The 21,245-nt window shown below is 36.1% G+C and overlaps 1 protein-coding gene across 1 annotated transcript; it reads left to right on the top strand.

Annotated features, from left to right (window-relative positions):
• The first annotated feature begins 3,303 nt into the window (after positions 1-3,303).
• On the top strand, positions 3,304-19,981 carry LOC116163386 (zinc finger protein 1). The gene is made up of 5 exons (XM_031477283.1): positions 3,304-3,450; positions 5,737-6,047; positions 14,968-15,108; positions 15,163-17,188; positions 17,441-19,981. Exons 1-5 carry the CDS (start codon positions 3,360-3,362, stop codon positions 17,632-17,634), a joined length of 2,763 nt encoding a protein of 920 aa, XP_031333143.1. The 5' UTR covers positions 3,304-3,359; the 3' UTR covers positions 17,635-19,981.
• Positions 19,982-21,245: the final 1,264 nt, after the last annotated feature.

The following is a 21,245-nucleotide window of genomic DNA, read 5'->3' as shown; positions in this document are numbered from 1 at the left end:
CCTGCAATGATCATTTACGTCGACGACGTTCTAATTATGTCAAGAAGCGAAGACGAAATAAATCGATGTAAAGATCATTTTGAGATAAGTAAAGCCTTTTGGGGATCTAAAATATTATTTAGGAATCGAATTTGATAGAACGAGAATTAAATCGCATTAAGCCCGAGGGGACAAAAGGAGGACAAAAAGGACGGGGAAGGCTCTTGCCCGAAGCACCCCAACTACCGAGAACTATTCGGCCGGTGGATGTACTTATCCGTGGGAACAAGGCCTGACATAATTCCTGCTATAAGTTATCGACAATATCGGTGCACAGAAATTATCTGCCAATCCAGTTTTCCACGCGCGGTCCAAGCACATAGATATCAGATACCATTTCTTGCGAGACTAAAAAGGAATCAAAGCATATACCCACCGAATACATTCACTGCAGATATTTTGACGAAGGGTTTTATCAGAAACAAACATGAAAATTGTGTAAAAGGTCTGGGTTTGAGACGCATTTATTCATAGTTTCCAGTTTAGAAAGTAATTATGGTTCGAAAGGAAGGATTGGAGATCCTGGTACCAATATGGTGACAGATTTTGTCACATACGTGTGTCACCTTATATCGGTGTTATAGTGTATTAATTCTCATTATAAAGATCTTATGATTCGTTTTCCGTTTTATCCAAGCGGCTGTTCCAACATTTCTTAGTAGTCAAAACATATTTTATTAAAGACGCAATTGAGATTATTGAAAGATGTAGGTAATGTGTGTTATGGGTGCTGAGAAAAAATGATAGAATACCAATTTTTAACGGACGAAAGATTTATTTATTTATTTATGAACAATGTCCATGTATTGTTAATAAAAAAAACTATTCAAGAACATAGATATTATAAAAAAATATATGTTACGAGTATTAAAATTAAACAAAACAAAGGAAAACAAAAGAAAAATTAAAAAAGAAAAAATGCTGTGAACAATTACACATATAAAAAATATCTATAGTGTGAGAGACTTTTGACGACACATTTTTTCCTGATCCTGATATATCTGGATTGTTATCTTAAGATAGTTATCCGTAAGCTGTGCTCTACAAGGTGTACCTATACCAACGAAAATTTGTTGAGAACTACGACCACGAATTGCCACCAAGTGCCTGTAATCGAGATTGTATTTGTATCGAAGTTAGTGGATGCCACGTTTTCGATAGATTACACCTTTCTGGTGTTTTATTAATTTTTAAACTCTAACTCTCTAACGCTCTAAGAGCGATTTCTCGAATCAATGGATTTCACAAAAATAAAAACGGTTGTGTCATTAATGAACGCCTTTTCGAAATTACGTACATGTTTCTAAATTCGCGCACACGGACTGTGGAATGGCGTTATACAACGAAAACTGAATAAAAAGTTCCTCTACCAGTTTTTGATCAGAACGGCACTTTTTTTTCGACGTGCTGAAGCTTGTTTACTAGCAGACGGCGGATATTTTGAACAACTTTTGTAACTACGTACTCGTCATAATTATAGTTTATTTTGAACCTTCTTTTGTTTTTAAAAATGTGTTATTATTAAGTTTAACTAGTGGCGCAGCGTCAATTGGTCAATTAATGAAAGATGTTCGCATATCTATTAGGAGTCATCCCCAAGTTAACGGATAAAACTCTTTTATGGTGCAAATTAGTAAACATAGGTAGCGAGTTTTTACAACTTTCCATTCCCGAGATATTGTATTGTACACGAACGGATGAATTGACAAAATTTGATTTTCGAAAAATGCGTTAAATATACTTTTGTACCTAAATTGTAATATGTCGCTTCCCCATATACCTATAGTTATGTTATAACTTATTTATAAGATAAACTTCTACGCACCTAAGTATAGATTATCGTGTACGACTGTAAAGCACACTAGTAAGAGGTCCAAGAGTGCGACGGATTCCCTCTCGATTTTAATGGTACAACTTGTTCGCGAAAGCACTTAAAAATAGTTCCGGGCCAAGTAAGGGCGATTAGATGCTTTACTTCTCGGTGATTGTAATTGCGGTTTAAATTCTTGAAAAAATGTCGGGCGCCGTTTACCACAATATTGATTATAAATCAGCCTGACTAACTCCTGACCGATACCAAAATAAAGTGATTCATATAAAGTCCCGCCAACGGAACTTGCATAGGTTAAAAATAGCCGTCCTATATGGTATATATGTATGTTACAGCTGTTTTATTGGAGATAGCTAAATGGGAATTATATTTGATTATCGCATTGTGAAATCCAACAAATATGCGAATAAGCTTTATGAGCTTTCGAAGCGTCCACTACAATCTGTTACATCGCCGCAGAGCTCTCGACATTTTTCAAAAGCTCTTTAATAGCGATCGAACTGTTGAAACCTGTTGATGCAGTTCTTCCACTAAAACATCAAAAAATTCGAGAGCAGTCTAAAATTGAGTTATTTAGTTCTACGAAATTCGTTTACAAATTTTCGATTTGCTACCACAAAGTCCTGCGTTTAATGTGTCGTCTAGCAGGTAAAAAGAAGTGTGGGCGACAGATGGTGTAAAGGAGGGTTGTTACAATAATCAAGTTACCTCTGGGACGTGTTCAAAAGAGGGTTTTATGGAGCCCTTTTGTGAAACCTGCCGTTAATGTAGGGTGTATGTTCAAGGTGGTATTGCCGTAGGAATGGTTTTGCAGATTGTCAATCGTAAAAGCACCATTTGGCAAACACTTGCCGCTATTTCGGGCAAAAATTCTATGCAAATCAATATTTCCTATTTTTAACCGTGTCCGATTCTTTTAGGCTCTCGTCCCTGAATTAAATTCTCATAGCGCATTGTTGATAAAGTGTGAATTTGCGGTTATGTTTATAAATATTTATTACTAATTGCTACTGTTTTACTATCGCAGCATACAAAAATAATGATTCCTTTAAAATGCGGTTGAGGATTTGGCTGGGAAAATTATTAAAGGGACTTGTTTCTCACCGGTGGATAAATAAAATTGCCCATAACGATCGTCAAAGACACCCTTCGGCAGAAAAATTTAAAATAGTTCGTCATACGTACAGCGTATCTAAGCTTATTAAGCGACGGTTATGGATTGTATAAGCAAGCGGAACATCCCTATATCAACCTCATCTTCCACAACCTTTTCGTGATTTAAATCTCAATCGTACCGCACGCGTCAATTTGATATCGGTATCAGATTTGGGGGCGGTGAATATAGCGGCGTCGGTGAGCGTCGGAAACGACGGTGTAGGTAGAGAAGCGCGCGCGTATGTAGTGGGGAACGACGCCTGTGAAGGAGGGATGAAAAATCTACGACAGTGTGGCCGACGTCCGTCGTGTGTAAAGCTTTTGTTAGTAGGCCATGGTGGCGCGTAGTGAAAGCATGTTTGGGTGCTACGATAGCTACTCGTACAGACTCTGGAGCCTCGCTAACGTATGGAGCACCTGTCAATGTGAGTTTAATTAACTTTTCTTACGTACAATTTTTTTCCCGGGAATTAGTTTTGAGTTATCGCAATTAAAGTACCGCTTACCACCATTAGCAAAGTAATTAACTGCGTTGATTATTAATTCTATAAAATGATAGGGCAATCTAAGTTGCACGTGTTCCCAGGCTCTTTGGATTCTAGAGCGGTCAACTTGAACAAGAGCGCGTTCTTCGAGTCAATTGGTCTGTGTCAGTACAGTTCATGTTTAGGGTTAATTCGAGAGGTCGACTTGCGTGCTGCTTTTTATAGTCTGTAAACAGCTACAAAGCAATTAGACAGATCATAGTTATTACATGAGGTCATATATAAATTGTCATCGCGAGTGGATAGCTACATGCCAGTAAGAATTTCAGCAGGTGGTTTTTACCTGTGGTAGCGGCCCACCAAAACCTTAGCTTTCGTGGATAGGTACACCTGTAGCGATTTCAATGAGCCAACACGTTTTACCTTTCCGTCTCAAGATTCTATTGGTGCAGGTGAAGTGGGAGGGTCTTAGACACACCTGTTCCATTCATTGGACAAAATTTGCACTTTCTCACCTTTACCTTTTCCAAAGGAAACGAAAACTGCTTTAAGTACCTTAATTGAAATTTAAAGCATTGCCCCGTATTTTATAAACGGAAGTAGTTTAAACTCCCACGGCTCTTCAACACTTCATTTGAAAAACACACTTGACTCGATTAAATAAATGCATGAAAAGTAGTAAATTTACTAGTACCGTAATTGAGCATTTTTACCTAAACTTATGCGCCAAGTTACATAAAAGTGAACGATCAAAATTAATTCATTTGGCGCCATCTACTATCTCCGGTATTTATTTACGAGTATACCTATATGTTCAATTACAATTACTCCCCCTAAAAACGTTCAACCCCAAAGTTAGGGTGAACGCAATTCCATGCGTTTCCGTCTAGAGGGAGCTACAATGCAAGCACGCTCAAGTTTTAAAAATCCAACACGCAAAATGCAAAAAATACTCCCCGCCATTAACAATTTATCTCACCTGCTTTGGAACAATTAAATATTAAAGTTTACGACAATAAATTTATTTTTCTTTCACATTCTTTATAAAAATACACATTTTTTTCTTCACACCGCCGCCCGGTTTGATTATAATGTCGGTTGGCATTGATTCAAAATTTACTGATCTACGATTACTTCCTAAGTAACCTGTGATTTGTTGTCGTGCGGACAGACTAATTACCATTATACCAAAACGCACTTTCAAAAGTTTTAAAATCGTCGCTGTTTATATAAATCGACGCTCACCCCAAATGCCGATTGCGAGACAGAAATCGCTTGGACCTCTTAACTTTTCCGAGTAGGCAATACCTTTACTAGAGCAAAAAACGATAAAGTTGGAGAGCGTTATTTAAGAAAAACATTCACCGAATAAGAAATATTAGGGACCGGCACCCTAAATTTATAGCTCTCAAGGTGTTTCTCGGATGATTTATTGGTTTCTACTTTTTACCTCCGGCTTTACGGTGGCTATATAGATGGGAGATAGCTTGGGTTTTCCGTTCGACGACGGTAAACTTGAGCAGACTTGATTTTACAATCAGCGGCGTGCTGTATTTAAAGATGCCTTCCCGCGAAAAAAGTTAATCATTATGCTATTTTTGAAATGAAAAATCGTATAATGACTTAAATTTTCAAACAGGTTTTCGCAATTATGAATTTTTAATTTGTGTGCGATGCGTACAGGTTGAATTTATGCCCCGTGCGACGGATCAAAACTGTAAATATTTGTTACGCTAAAATTTGTGAACATGAAGTGAACTTCGTTTTGTGTAGCTTCCTATCTGTTTTGTTTACAGACTATAATTATTTGCAAGCACTTATTGGAAGCGGTATCTTATCAAGGAAGTAAATTGACTCACAAAGCGTATGCCAGCACACGTATCACCTTAAAACAACCAGAACCGCATCGCATTAGTAAAAATAATCATCCCATTGGATGACGCGTATATATCATATATTTTGTTCTATATTTGGAGATTTTACAGTCACACTTTTTTCTTTGTTACACTAGAAAAAAGCGTGCAATTGCGAAGAATGTGCGCCAAATAGGTACCTCGTTAATGTCATTGAATTTCCAACAACAATGGTTGAACAAAGTATACCTCTATTAAAATATTCTTATGACTAGATGTCTTCATGAAACAATTACGTAATCTCTGCTACCTTTGCCATAATTACAAAAACGAAAATAATGATCATTTTTAACATTGAACTTTTCTCTTTCAGTCCCATCCATTGCCAACGGTTTAACAAAAGAAGTAGAAGATCTCAATTCTACACCAGAATACTTCATAAAATGTCCACAATGTCAGAAAGGTTACCAAAGCTTCCAAGCGCTCAAGGAACACATGGAGACCGCGCATCCCGATATAAGTTCCGTAGAAAACGCAGGAGGTGCGATTCCAAATTCCGTCTCACCGACTCCAAGTATATTAGGGCCAAGCGGACCTTACGGATGTTCACAGTGTGCGACATCTTTTACATCTAAAGACCAATTGGAAAAGCACGAACTTTTACATTCGCCTAACGCTCAAGTGGTAAGTTATCCTTGAAATTAGGTTGTATATGTCAAATGTCGTTACTTTTATTAATTAATCTTAATGTTTTCTATCTACGACATTTGAGTGTTATGCTTGTACGGTTATTTAGTTAAATGTTTAACTTCTTCCAATGAAAAGGTTACACTGGTTAAGAGTATGGATGGGGTCAACTAAGACGTTGACGTAAGATCGGTAATATACGATGAGTAATGAACTAACCATCAACAGCTGCCATAAAATAATGGAATTTGACCTGTAAATATTTGTTTGGTTATTTCAATTTGCTAACCTTCTAAATTTATTTTCTTACTCTTAAGATATCTTCGTTCCTTAATTAAACATGTTAAGATAAATTCGAATTTACCCTGCACGGAACCTTACACTTAAGATAAGAAAAACCTATTAATAATGAAGTTTACTTCTACTATCACCTTTTCCAAAATCATATGTCAATATTAACAAAAAAAAATTAATTAAAAAAATGTTTAAGTTATTTATGTATGTAGCACGTAGGTATAGGTACATATACACTTTCAAAATTAGGTATATACAGTGTGTCTCAGGTAGAACGGCACTATAGGGAAACGGCAATGTATTTTGTTGCGAAGGATCCACGAGGCCTTTGAAATGAGCGTTAAACGTACTACTCCGATCTCTTTCTGACATCAGGCAAGCACAATAGCGTACGTTGAACGCTAACTCCCAACTACATATCATCTAATGGATTCTTGGCGAAAAAAATACATTGATTCTGTATGTCCATGGGGCGTTCTACCTTGGACACACGGTATGTACTTGATGGTACCTAGCTTTTACGCCAGGTAACTAAAGTTGTAATTTTTAAGTCGGTCAAATCAAAATTTAAAAAAAAACACGTCAACCGTAGCCACCTTTAGGTAAAGGTATTCTGATTTGAGTTTTTTTGACTTAGTAAGTTCCCACGGGTACCTACTTCCAAATTCACTCAAATATTACTTTTGAATGGCGTTCTGTGTTTATCTACGCGACAATTTTAATATTGTTGAGCTCCCACAGATATTACAAATATATACATTTTTATGCTGCTACCTCTAATCTAAGTAAGACCTAAGAAATTCAAACCGCCTCAAATAGTGGGAAACTTTTCTACGTACCTACTTCACAAATTAAAATTTAAAAACTGTATTATTCAATTTATGTCAACAAGACAGATAACCCAAAATTTGAAATAACTATCAGCAGTTGTGAAGTTTTCAACGCGGCAATTTTTAAATTATAAGCACACACTTTTTTCACAAATCAACTATTACTATTAGGTACTAGTAGACTAGCACTAGTAGCCGTTGAAAGTAATTCTCATTCTCAAAACGAAAAATTGCTTGAAGCTAGTTTTCAGTGTAGTAACGGTAACAAATGAGCTATTGGAAGGAACAATTCCCGCATAGCCATAATTTAAGGTGCAGGCTCAAAAAATGAAAATTTTCCTATAGGTAGGTATGTTTTCTTCAACACGACAATACAATTTTTCTGTTGTACGTGGTTTTTTGCGGTGTCCTTTATATTTCATAGAATTTGATTTTTTTCTAACAATACGTTGCACATCAGGTGTAGGTACCTACTCTACTGTTAATTGTGCAAGGTGTGTCACACTTTCTTATTTCTTTCAAATTATGTCAGAGATAGAAAGTTACCGACTGCTCAAAGCGAAAATTACTCGCTTAAATTGGATTTGGTTTTTAAACCATAGACCACCCATCAACCAAAGTACGCAAATTTGACAAATTATTTCTGGAACCTGGCTTACTAACGTGGTAATATTTCAGTTTTTTCCTATCTTCTTCGAAAGTTTTGGTTCTATCGCTTTCAAACTGGCTGTTGTCGGAAAGATGTTGTAAACGCTCACAACTCCTGCGTGACGGAATCTTCTTTGGTCTGTAGGGGCGAAATTACCCACCTTTTGCAAGATGCGCGTCTTCGATGGGTAGATGGGTAGTCGACTTCGTGCGCCCAAAAGTTAGTTTCCGTTTCGAATTTTGTCATGGAGTTTTACATTTGTTAAAGCTCGAATCGCGGACTCTGTTCTCGTGTGGCCAATAGAAGCTCGTGCTATAGAAGTGCCCAAAATGGAGTACTATTTTGTGGATGATTTTTAGCACAATCCACCAAAATGACTGTGGGAGAACCCAGAAGTGGGTACCGACAAAGGAAATGTGGTAGCGATAAGATCTTATTGATGGTCGAGTCAAAACTGGCTAATAGAATACTGATCTGCCACACAAAAATCCGCTGAAGCCCCTTCGATCTCACAATAGAACTTTGATAATTTTTTAATATCCTAACGGTCCATGGTGGATATGGTGCACCGTGCAAGTACGCGCACGTAAAGTGTACAAAGAAAGACGTACTACACGTGAGCGCGACCCTATTTCTGTTTTACGAAATAAACGTGCAGTGGTTAGCTAACTATTTCATTGGCCGGAATCTGGAAACCGGGGGAGATGCAGTATAGGTACATGGCATATACGGGCTGCCAGAGCTGTATCGTTATCGGTCAGGAATTAAGATGTTAAAAACCTCCAGTCTCCAGAACTGTCCATTAAGGAATGAATTTCCTATAATAATTTAACATCCCTTAAAATCCCCTTACATTCCATTTCTTGATTTAGGGAAATCCCTGCGAATAAACACGATTAAAAATGACAATAGTACGGTTTATTGAAAATCCCGTAGATTTTAATGGGCGTAATATTTCACCATCTCTATTTTATCCAACTCTGGCTGCTGTTCTGTACGGTTGTTGTACTTTCAGCTTCCTCCCTAAAAAGTCTCGCCCCTTTTAGGGAAATTTTTCAAAAGAAATTCCCCTTACGTGATGGTTTTGTGCGTCCGTCTGTTCCTAGCCTAACTCGAGAACGAAAAGAGACAGCGATGCCAAACCTTCGCCAATTCGAGATTCATTACATTTATCGTAAGCTTGGACCATTTAAATTTTTCATCCAAGATCGTAAGATCGTGAAAAAAAAACGTAAAATCGTGAAATCTGGGTTACAACTAACTTCTTCGGCGGCACTCGTGTGTGTATACTTTTTCCATTTTCTTGCGAGGATTTGCTTGCAAGAAAAAGGAAAAATTATAAGTACCTATAGGAAATAAAGTAAAACCTTTTCTTTCAACTTTCTGCTTGTCAGATCAACCTTTTACTTTTACGTTTGAAGGAAATACTTTATTTTTATAAATACGGCCTCTTGATGGTAGGAACATTCGCTACGGAAAATTCACCTCCGGAGTAGCCCCTAAGAACGCTCGCCTCCAGAAATTTCGCCCATGTAGAATTCGCTTCCGTTGGGAACACTCCTTTACCAGGAACGCGTTTTCGTTCTGTAGAACATTCACGTTCGTCCTATAATGGATTCGTCTTTGAAATAACTGCTACGCAAACTTACAAAGTGCAATTCTCATAAGTGATATACTCGTAGGTAGACATCAAAAGGCAATAAATAATGATTAAAGATGTGTCAAAATTTTATCGCTTCTGATTGTATATTTAATATTAGTTTCAAATATCAAAGATACTTAGACAAAAGCTGTTGCTTAGATACGAAACGGTCACTCCCAGAGACTTGCTATAACTAGACTGCGCTTAACGTATCTAAGGTGTTGTCGACACGGTATGCAACACACAATGCACCGCGGGGCAAAAATCGCTGAGATGATATGCAATACAATGAAATAAGCTGTTATTTTAGATGTTCCGTTATTAATCATTCTCGTGATTAGCTCGAATTAGTGAACAAATAAATTTCTGAATAAACCAATAAACTTAGGTTAACTTGTGCCTATCAACATGTACTCTGTCGATAAATTTTTTAATAATATGCTGATTTTCAACGGATAAAAGTTTAAAGGGCCAATGGATGAGAGCCATTCGAAGAGAAAAATTTACTCCCACCATAGTTCATTTGCGGGGAATGAAGCCGATTTTAGAAAGATACCTACGAAGGTGTTAAAAAATAATGTAATACCGAGCGTTTTCGACTTTCCTATTCACTTAAAATAACGTAGAACTATTATTCGACATCCTTTACCAGCAAGACAACGGCAATACCTATTTGCCTATTAGGTATAGACGTAACTAAGTACTTACTGGTACTAAGTATATTTCAGCTTTTGTTACAAGAAAAATAGCTAAGTCTGTTAAATGTTCCATATGTGCAGATGCGATATTCGCATCAGAGAGTCATTCAAAGCTTTTAACTAGAAAAAATCGTGGAGGATTGTTGCACGTATCAAGCGATGCATTAAAAATTTGCCAAATTGCTGAAAATGTGTTCAGGTTTTTCATTCAATCCACACCACACCGCGTTGTAAACAAAATGGTTATCAGCAGTCTAAGAAAAATAAATAACAGTTACAGCCCATTTGGGTTTTTGGATAGGCATATATTGAATCAAAATCCGCTAAATAAACATATCTTACTACTTACATTTTTAGTTTTAAGAGTATATTTTCCCATACGTGTTCACCACCAAAATACACATATAAATCAAATTAGGACTAGAGTAAGGCAGTTATATACCAATTTAGTTCAAATAAAATACCAACAAATTCGATTAAAACAGTTAACAGCTATATGTTATCTTTTTTTGCTACTAAAATTTAGAATAAACATGGCTAAAGCAAGCTGCCGAACGTACGTCTGCCCCGCGATGAACAGTTGGTTGCCTAATCTATCTTGACAACAGGCGTTTATAGTAAAATCTACGTTACGCGCGGTCTAGTTATAACAAGTCTCTGGTCACTCCGAACAAGTCTACCTAATGTGCTAATTTCGAATGCACTTATCTCTTGTGCGATGTTCAGTTTTGATGCAAATTCTTTCGCAAATCTTGAAACCTGAATATTTATAAATATTGGCAAATTACGATAAGGCATTGAATAAAAGTATAAGGGTATACGCAGGCGTCGGTTTAACGGGGGGGTTATGGAATGAGTACCTGTCATGGAGAGGGGCTGCTAGGGGTTAAAAATACTTGATTTTTTATTTTTTATAAAACAGGTTTTTTGTTGTTTTCTCAAGCAATAATTATTTTGATCTAGTTTCATCTGCTAGAAACTGCCTGGGAACTCTTGCTATCTAGTTAGGATTTTCAAAGATACCTAGTTGTCCAGAAACTACCGTAACAGTAAAAACACGATTTAAAGTAATCACACAAAGAATAAAACGCCGTTTTGTACTTATGTACAAAATCTTCAGCAATGCTTCGAATGTGAGTATTTAGCAAATTTTTATTTCTAAATATACATGCTGTTTCACGCATTAATTTAAATCTGAAAATTTGTATACGAACATAGTTTTTCATAATCTCTCGAAAGAAAATGTTATCATGATCGTTTCAGTTCCGGTAAAACCGGGCGATTTTCCTATTTTAAATAGAACACCCTATAGTTTATTGCATTTTCGAAATGACATGAAAATCTACGTCGTTTTATACCACATCTCCTTATACGCATCAAGTTATTCAAAATTGTTGACGTTTGACTGCTTTTCTTTAGCGCCCTGTAGGTACCTATATCGCTCCGTTGACTTGAATTTTATCATCATCTCATTTCCGGAATATGCAAATTATAGAAAATTTAATTATCTGCAACATTGAATGGAACTCTTTTGTAGCTAAAATGCACTGAAACAAAGGGAAAATCTGATTTTTTTCGTTTTTTTTTCAATATGGCGAGTGACGCGGATGGTGAAGGAGGGGGAATTGTGCATTTAAACACTTATACTAACTATTCTAGACAACATATCAAAAATTTAGAACTACCGGATCGTTTGTAAGGTAATTTACGGGGGTATAATTCTCTTTCCCTTTCTTGCACTATATTCAATATTGTATTTTAGTAAGTGCAATAATATGAGACCTTGGGATTGTAGGACGATGCGCTCTGGAACATTCTCTCCGGTAAAGTCGTTCCCAGAATAATTGCCTTCAATAAAACGCGGCACCCACGGGTAAATTCGCTCCCGGAAGATTCGCTTCCGAAATTTTACACTTCTAGAATATTAGTCCCCGGTAAATTCGCCTTCGGAACATTCACATTCGAAAGATTTATGCCCGGAAGTTTTGAACACAGACAATTTCTAAGGTTAAGGTCATCTAAAAATTCTAGTAATTCTTAGAAAATATGCTAATAGAAATTGATTTTCACCTCTAATTCTGCAATACGGTTCCTGGAGGCGAAGGTTTCTTCAAGCCAAATCTTCCGTTCAGTGATTATTCCGCGCACGAATCTTCCTAGTCCGAGAGTTGGTAGACATTTTTGGGTAGGTACGTATTTGGGTCACGCTGAAAACTAGTCCGTACCATTCTATAATAATATCCAATCACAGAATTGGGGGGCTGCGGGGCTAATCAGCTCTTATATTTTTACAGATACGAATTTTTTAATATTCTTAGGGCAATTTTTATACCTTTAAATTTAGTAATTAAGAAAAAAAGTGCCTAACCGTAAACGATTTACAAAAAGCACATTTTCACATTAACAGTCGCATTGTTCGAAAACAAGTTGAAAAGTTACTCGCAACAAACAGCCAAAGTGAGTATAAGGGCTACTTTTTTTTTAAAACGCGCTAAAAATAGTTACTCCAGCCAAATTAGTTTACAGCAATTTAACTAAAATGATGAAAAACCGTTATTTTTCAATTTTTTTTAAATAATACTGGTTAACGAATGCCATTTTGGGGCATCCAAATGTACACCAAGGGCCAAAATTGGTCCACAGGTCCACAAATAAAAAATTCTTTATATATGCACTCAACGTAGTTTTATGAGTACCATCTTCTCTTAAAATTTTCGAAAAATCCGTCTACAAATAAAAAAAGTTGACTTTGCGCAGCCGCGATCCATTCCTTGACATGTGTTTTCAATTCGTTTTGTAAGCAGCAGTTAAAATTTCAGAAAACAGTGATACACAAGTGAGAAAATTAGAGTTTCGCAGTTCGCATTTTATCACCAAAATCTCCTGTGTTTTGTACCTGACTGTCGGATGATTTATAGGGTTAATGGACAAATCGCTGTCTGTAAAGCCATAGATTTAGAGATATAGGTTTGCATAATGCTCTCCCGTTACCATCCATACTACTCGTGTTCATATAATCAATCTGCAAAATTCAGTTAGGATCCCAAAAAATGGTTGCCATTATTTTTCCTGCAGAAGAATCGACTTTAAACTTCTTGGGAAGGCTAGACCCCCTAACATGCCGCTGCATCGACTCTTGTTTCGATTCAGGATCATAACAATGAACCTGGGTTTCAAGTAGATTGCATTTGGAATGGCGGAAGCATTCACGGAACCCATCTAGCACTAATCTTGGTCATCCTAAGGTACGTACTCGTGTAGAATTCTGAAAACCGTGGTTTCTAAAACTCCCAATGAAGCTGATAATTGTTTCTTGTTTAGTCTTACACTCTTACCTCGTCCAGTACCAAACAAAACTGACAGATAATATATTAATAATGTTGCAATTTTGTAAATTGCCACACCAATGCATATGTATATGTGATTAAAAACAGCATAATGAAAAATAATAATATCTACACACAGTAACACCGCAGGCGATATTGATAATACGCCAATATGCCATCAGGAAATTAACATTAAATACAAACTGTCTTGCTTGTTTTCACGGAAATATACCAAAAGCAAATCACTATTTTCAATTATTCTCCAAATAGATTTTTCAATCGCCACTATTAAATAAATACAGCGAAAAAAGACAATAAGATAAATATTCTGTTTGCTCTTAATTCCATTTCGCGGGGACTTTAGGGAATTGTAGGAATATTCGTATAGTAATGCATGCGCATCCAAATTTAGATTTCAAAATGAAGGGGACACTGAATTACATTGATATGAATGAACAGAGGAAAATGAGTATTTGCGTGCAATTGATAGAATGTCGCAGTTTGTGGGGGTAACTTAAAAACGAGAGCATGAAAACTAGTGCATGGTATTTATTTGAAAATTTAATTTATGTGGACAATATAAACACGTATAAACATTAAAATCACAAGTTGGCTTATTAAAAGGTCGGATAAACCATTACATTTCCACACACAGTACTTGAAACGCTATAACCACATGTGTGCTGGTGTCGTCACTACTTTTTTATCGCTTGTATAAATATGGAAGTTTTTAAAGGTTAAAATTGTTAAATTATGCACCTGGAAATTTATATTGCATTACGCCAATGTATATGGGTGGACTAATTTTAGAAGTATTGGCAACCATTAGTCTCTGTGATATTGGATTGTGGCGCGTATGATAAGTTGCCTATACATTGGTATGCCTGCCCTACATTAAAACATTCAGAATTCCCGTTCCTAATAAATCTCATCTCATATTTGAACTTGTCGATAAGTTTCGAGTACAATTTTAATGGATCTTGGAATAGCTATGAGTCGACAGATATCTAACACGATGACAGAAGCTTGCACCACAAAAAGAAGCCACATGTTGAAGTCGAAGCGTGTGAAAGAGTTACTTACGTGATGCGGTAATGGACCATGTCAAATATTACTTTGGACTTTTTATAGTGTTTAACATTTTCGCTTTCGAAAACAAATACCAATTGTGTAATAAAGTTTTAATTACTACTTTTTTTCGGATAGTAATTTACGTATTCACATACTACTTTTCAGCTTCCCTTTCTTTGTTCAAATATTGTAGGGAAACAAAATAGGTACCCACCTGAATGTTCACACAATATGTAGGATATCTTAAAATATCTTTACCCCTATTTTAAAAGATTTTGAAGCGAATTGACATACCAATACCCATTATTTCGAATGAAGGTTCCATTGTCGAAACATGTACGAATGATGTATTTTTCAAATTGAGAAGTCAGTTATTTGCTCGCATCTAATTTTCAATTTTGTTTCAGTCATGTAAGATTTGCAATAAAACATTTGCAAATGTATATAGACTACAGCGGCACATGATAAGTCACGACGAAAGCGCAGTTTTACGCAAATTTAAATGCACCGAGTGCGAAAAGGCATTTAAGTTCAAGCATCACTTAAAGGTAACTTTCTTTATTTAAAAACTAACGAGTCTACGACATAAATTATTGTTTTAGGAGCATATACGCATCCATAGCGGTGAAAAACCATTCGAGTGCGGAAATTGTGGAAAAAGATTTTCGCATTCGGGTTCCTATTCTAGTCACATGACGTCAAAAAAGTGCTTGGTGATGAATTTAAAACTGGGGCGAGCTCGAGGTTCGCCTGGAAATGCTCTCTTAGACAAGACATCGGCACAAAGCAACAGAAATGCAAAACGATTACCCGGAAACCCACTAAATAATAACATAACCACCAGTCCTAATCACAACGCATATTTGCCAATTCTGCCGAAGTACACAGAAGCCGCTGCTGCCTTTTTGCACACTTCTCTCGCTTCTAACCACGGCATCCTTCCTTTCTCATATATGCCTCCTACGAGCTTGCTCAACAATTCTGGTCCCACTATAAGTCCCTATACCATGCCTTCCTTAAATCACATCCTGGAGCAACTTCAAGGAGCGTCACCCCACCGTCCGCAATACATAGAAGCGCCCGAAGATATGAGCGTTACAAATTCAACTGAAAGCATAAAACGAGAAGCCACTTCGCCCAAATTAACTGAACCTGCTATTAATTTTAAGTCGAATTCATCTAGTTGTACGGATCTCGTGATGGCCACTGAGGGAGAGAATGGCAACCCCGATCAATGTGTATCAAAAGACGATGGAAGTTCCACAGACATTAATAGTAATGGTAGTGATTTAGAAGCAGTAAAACGCATTTTGGAGACCGTAAATGCCTCGGTGACTAAGCAGTTATTACAAGCCAATATGCAAAAATATACAACGGACATAGAAAGTGACGATAGAGCGACCCCACCACCAAGAGAGAATTCTCAAAGTGAGTTAACATGTAATGGATGCAAACAACGTTTTTCAAATCGGCGTACACTAGATGAACACGAATGTGATCAAACGGATATTAGAAGCGAAGGTTTAGCAGCTAAATTAGAAGATGCCGTAAATATTAAACTCGAAGACAGTCACAGCGGGAATTACAGTTGCGATGAATACGAGATGGATTCCGATCGTTTGGGCGATAAGGGTTACGATTACGATATGGATTGCGAGTCTGTCACCACCACCGACCAGGTATCTGAAGACGGACGAAAAGTGAGGGTCCGGTCGTTAATTGCCGACAAGCAGTTAAAAGTTTTGAAAGATCATTACAACATGAATCCAAGACCAAAACGGGAGGAGCTAGTTAAAATTGCTGATAAAATCGGTTTTCCCGTTCGAGTAGTGCAAGTGTGGTTCCAAAACACAAGAGCTAGAGACAGACGTGAAGGTAGATTAATACAAGTACCCTACAGTCCGATCGGTACAATGCCACTACAGTTACCCCCATCAATGGTGCCTTCCAGCTCTCAGTCGCTAGGTCACAGAGTAAATTACCCTCTAGTGCCATCACCTCAATACAACTCTGAGCAACCTCTAGATTTGTCAACGAAGAAAAGTCCTCTGTCCTCGCATTCGTCTCCTAGTGGATCGCCGCAAAGGCCGCCTTCTTCAAATCCCCATTCAGACTCCGGCGAAGAAGTTGTCAATCTGTGCCATAAATCTTCACGAAGTCCGACGCCCTTCCACCAGTCGTACCAAAACCATTACCAACACTCAAACTCCTCATCAGACCACCATCGTTCACCCTCCCCTTTAGACTTCAACAGTACCAGCAAATTGGCAAGGATCTTAGCACAACCCACCCACTCTCTTTCACTGTCCAACGTCGGACTGGTTCCTATGGATGGGTTTATGCGCTTACCGGCGTTAACGCAACTTATAAATAACAGAATTTCAAGTTTAAGTCCCACTTCCGGTAAAAGATGTTGGAGTGAAGATAGTGAATCATTAGCACATCAAGACGCAATTCACGATGAACTCAGCAAACGCAGCAAAATTTCGCAGATAGTCTTAAAAGGTTTGAATAGCCCAAACCTTGGAAACATTGACGGAGAAGTAGAAGGACAATTCATTTGTGACCAGTGTGATAAATCCTTTTCAAAGCAGAGTTCACTTGCTCGCCACAAATATGAACATTCAGGTAAGTTGCATCTGAGTTCATTATTGTTAAATTTCTGTGTTCACTATGCTATTATACTGAATTTTCACTGGCGTTTGGCTTGTAGAACACTTATTTCGATTGTACAAATTTATATGGAGGTTCAATGTTTTAATTACTACTATCTGCACTCTGAAAGAAATCGAAATATGGGTAGTTTACACATCGAATTACTAAACATAATTACGTGGTCTAATATTAGGCATGTTGCAATAAGAAGGACATTTGTTTCAGGACAACGACCTCATAAGTGTGATCAGTGCGCTAAAGCATTCAAACATAAACACCATTTGACAGAGCACAAACGTCTTCACAGTGGAGAAAAACCGTTCCAGTGCAGCAAGTGCCTCAAACGCTTTTCGCATTCAGGATCCTACAGTCAGCATATGAATCACCGCTTCTCGTATTGTAAGCCGTATAGAGAGTAAGCTATCTATATATTTAATCTGCTATTGTGCAATGTTTCAAAATACTCGTTCACTTGCCCTTTTGATTTGCCAGAGTGAGAATTATTGTATTAGTGTTAATATGAATTTTACAAGCTACTATAGTTTATTTTATAATTTCACATTTTTTATACCGTGAATGCAATTGGAAAGTAGGTTGTTGGCGAATTTATGAATTCAGAGTATTATCTGGATGTCAAAGATAGAGATTTAGTTGATCAAAATATCAACATAGTACATTTTTCATCAATTCCTTATGTAAGTGCTTTGTGAACTGTGTGAGAAGAGCATGCAATTTCGAAATGATTTCCACTTTACGTTTAGTATCATTTGCATCACATTTTTCACAAGAAAACATCTAGTCATTATTTATAAATTTTAATTGCAAGTTTTACATTTGCATAAGCCATCACATTATTACAAATAATAGTATAATTAAATTTCCTATAAATACATTAAATTGAAACGTTCCTGTTTGATTTACCTCAAGCAGTTATAGTTATAGCTTTATTTTTCTGTGTTCCTTGGATCAGAACACATAATGAGATCAAATATTTTATTCTCTTCTCTCACTTTCCAAAGAGATTAAAAATAATGTTGGATCAATTACAATCATTGACGAAATGCGCGAGCCAACAATAACCGATCTTTCAACTGATCGAATTGAATTGAATTTGAGTGATGTCTGTTTAGTTGTATATTTTCTATTTTATCGGTCATTTTAGACTTGTTTTATGTTTTGTTAAAGATCTTAATTTTTTATTACTGTGATCAGTATGCAGCAAATTTCATTGCTTTATATTGCGCAACATTAAGTTTAAACTCATTCACTCGAACTCTTGCTGCATATGGACCAATATGTTTTATCTTTATAGTTTTACTATTACTTTAAAACTCTACTACTAACTGTAAAGCTGGTGTATATCGTTGTTATACACATTTATTTATAAATATTGTCCGGTACCTGTTAAAGAATACTCATTAGGCGTATACAAAAAGATATGTATGTGCGTATTAGTGCCAAATAGAATCAACTGTCTTCCGCCACAAGGTTGCAGTGGTACCGACAAGCAGGCGAGGACACAAGAGCAATGTATCGAATGTTTAGTCATTACGTGCAATTGGTTTTTACTAACTTGAACAATTAGTTACCAAGAATAATTAGTCACTGATATAACAATTTATTGTGATCAAATATAAGCCATTATTTTTTTATTATAGCCTTTGTACATATGTAATATTTTGCTTTGTAAGTGCCATACACCAACGAAATTGAGCCTATTTGTGATTCGATACACACAGCTGGTTTCGATACATCGATAATATGTAATAATTATCTATTATATAAAAATATTAAGACCTGCCTTTAGTTTTATATTAAAAGTACAATAAGGGCGAGCGATCAGCAAAGCCACTGCACATCAAGTGTTACTTGACAATACGTAGAACTGGTAGATTCAACAATACAATGAACAAATGGTGCAAGTGTTATTTGCTAGGTTTATAGGCATTTAATTTAAATACCTACTACTGTAAGTTAACGGTGTTTAAGTTACCAATTTAGGATATTTTAGAATATACAAGAGAGTTTCAAAAATTAGGGTTAATATGAAATCATTCCAAATTATGTACCTAATATATATTATAATTTCCAGTGTATGAACTTTATAAATGAGATTTGTTGACAATAACTTAGCCATTTGATATAAACAATATATATTATAAATATATTATTATGATTAGTACTGCTAATTTAAGATTTACTATAAAGGTAGCATTTATTACTGAATCTCAAAGTGTGGGAGAACAGTTTCAGATATTAAAAAATTATATATATTGACAAAATATTATATACAACATTAATGAATAAAAAGTTTTAATTAAGATACTCTCTATGAATCTCTGTGTATACCTTGTACATATATATTAAGTGTTCACTTGTTTTTGTCTCTTTATTCAATTGTATGAATATTAAATGTCATTTTGAAATTTCTCTTATCATCTCTCTATATTTGTAACTGCGTTAATTTAATTCCAATACTCTTAAGGACTTTTTATTATTTTGTATAATTTGTTTTTCATTATTATCTATCAATGGCTAGTATAACCAAAGATTGTGTAGTATATGTAGCCATTAATTTGTTTATTTTATAATATGTTCCATATATTTCGTACATAGTCTACTGTTGTATTTTTTTATATTGATGGTCTTGTAAAAACGGTGGCTCTAAGAAAAAGTATGTGTAAATTCTTAAACATTAAATATATTAATTTAAAAAGTTGGAAATGTATTTTACCCAATACAATAAAATTACATAAACAACTTCAACTGTAGTTTCATTAACTATTACACTCAAACTGTAAGCCTCTATCTATAATTATATCACCTACATTACATAGATATACCTATACGTTTAGATAGATCATAGATATCGGTTGACGTTTCCTGGCAACATTTCCAGTCGGGTGCTATTCTTTACCACACTCAAATTGATTCGTATTCGGTTTAATGCGTGTACCCTTCGTAATCCTTATAATTTCAATTTGAATGATATGTTTGGCAAAGTAGAAATTTCTAGTAGTTTCCTTGACAACCCTTTGGTGACAACTGCGCTGCTTCTATATACCTGCATAAATTGCAAAAAGTGCTTACAATGGTTGCGAACAGTGAACTCTATTATAGTTTGTTGCGAAACAGCTAAATATGAGGAATTTCTAATATTTAATTGGTAACTGCTACTCCCAACAAATCGTACAGCAACCAAACCCTTCACGAAAAGAATGAATATGCTATGTGATGCTGTGTAAAGCCAGACACAGATCGAGAGACTCGTCTTAAGACACGCAGTGCGTTAATTACGTAAATGGTGGTTCCTGTAGGACGTAGGTGCATATCGATAAGTACATATGGTATATGCATAAATTCGAGTGGTTTATTCCGCTCGTTGTAAAAACGAATGATATTTACGAATTCCAAACATATATTTATAAACCTCTCGCCAGGAATGGTTGTCGGTCACCTAACACTTGATCCCGGTCTACAATCTATGTTTTTCTAAAGATGTGAGCGACTTCCGGGATAGTATCGTGTCAACGTTGAACAAAAAGACTTTTCGTTTAACATTGGCACAATCCTATTCCGGAAGTCGCTCGCATCTTAAGAAAAACTTAGATTGTAGATCGACACAAGGTGTGCTGTGACCGGCAATCTTTCCTGGCGAGAGTTATAGTTCATCATTTTGGTTGACAAAACGAATGACATTGCTAAATACCATAATACGTAGTCAAGAATAGCGTCCCTGGAATTTACCAGACTTAAATTAGGCTGGTTAAACTGACAGCTGATAAGTAATAGTATTTTTAATTTTACATTATTAGTCAGGTAAGTGAGTTTTTACTGGCGAGCCGTCAGGCGAGCCTGTCATCTCCTAGAGCCAGTAAAAACTATTACTTGGCGTATAATGTACAATATTTTATTTGTTACTCATTTGTAAACAATAGTAAACGTAAATAATTAGTTCTTAAATTGATCTCAAAGAAATGTCTAAAATATCATATTATCCATGTAACAGAGACTTCGCATTAATTCTGGC

This window comes from Photinus pyralis, unplaced genomic scaffold, assembly GCF_008802855.1.
Source record: "Photinus pyralis isolate 1611_PpyrPB1 unplaced genomic scaffold, Ppyr1.3 Ppyr1.4_LG2, whole genome shotgun sequence".
Lineage (NCBI taxonomy): Eukaryota > Metazoa > Arthropoda > Insecta > Coleoptera > Lampyridae > Photinus > Photinus pyralis.
This window is presented reverse-complemented; position numbering and strand designations above follow the sequence as displayed.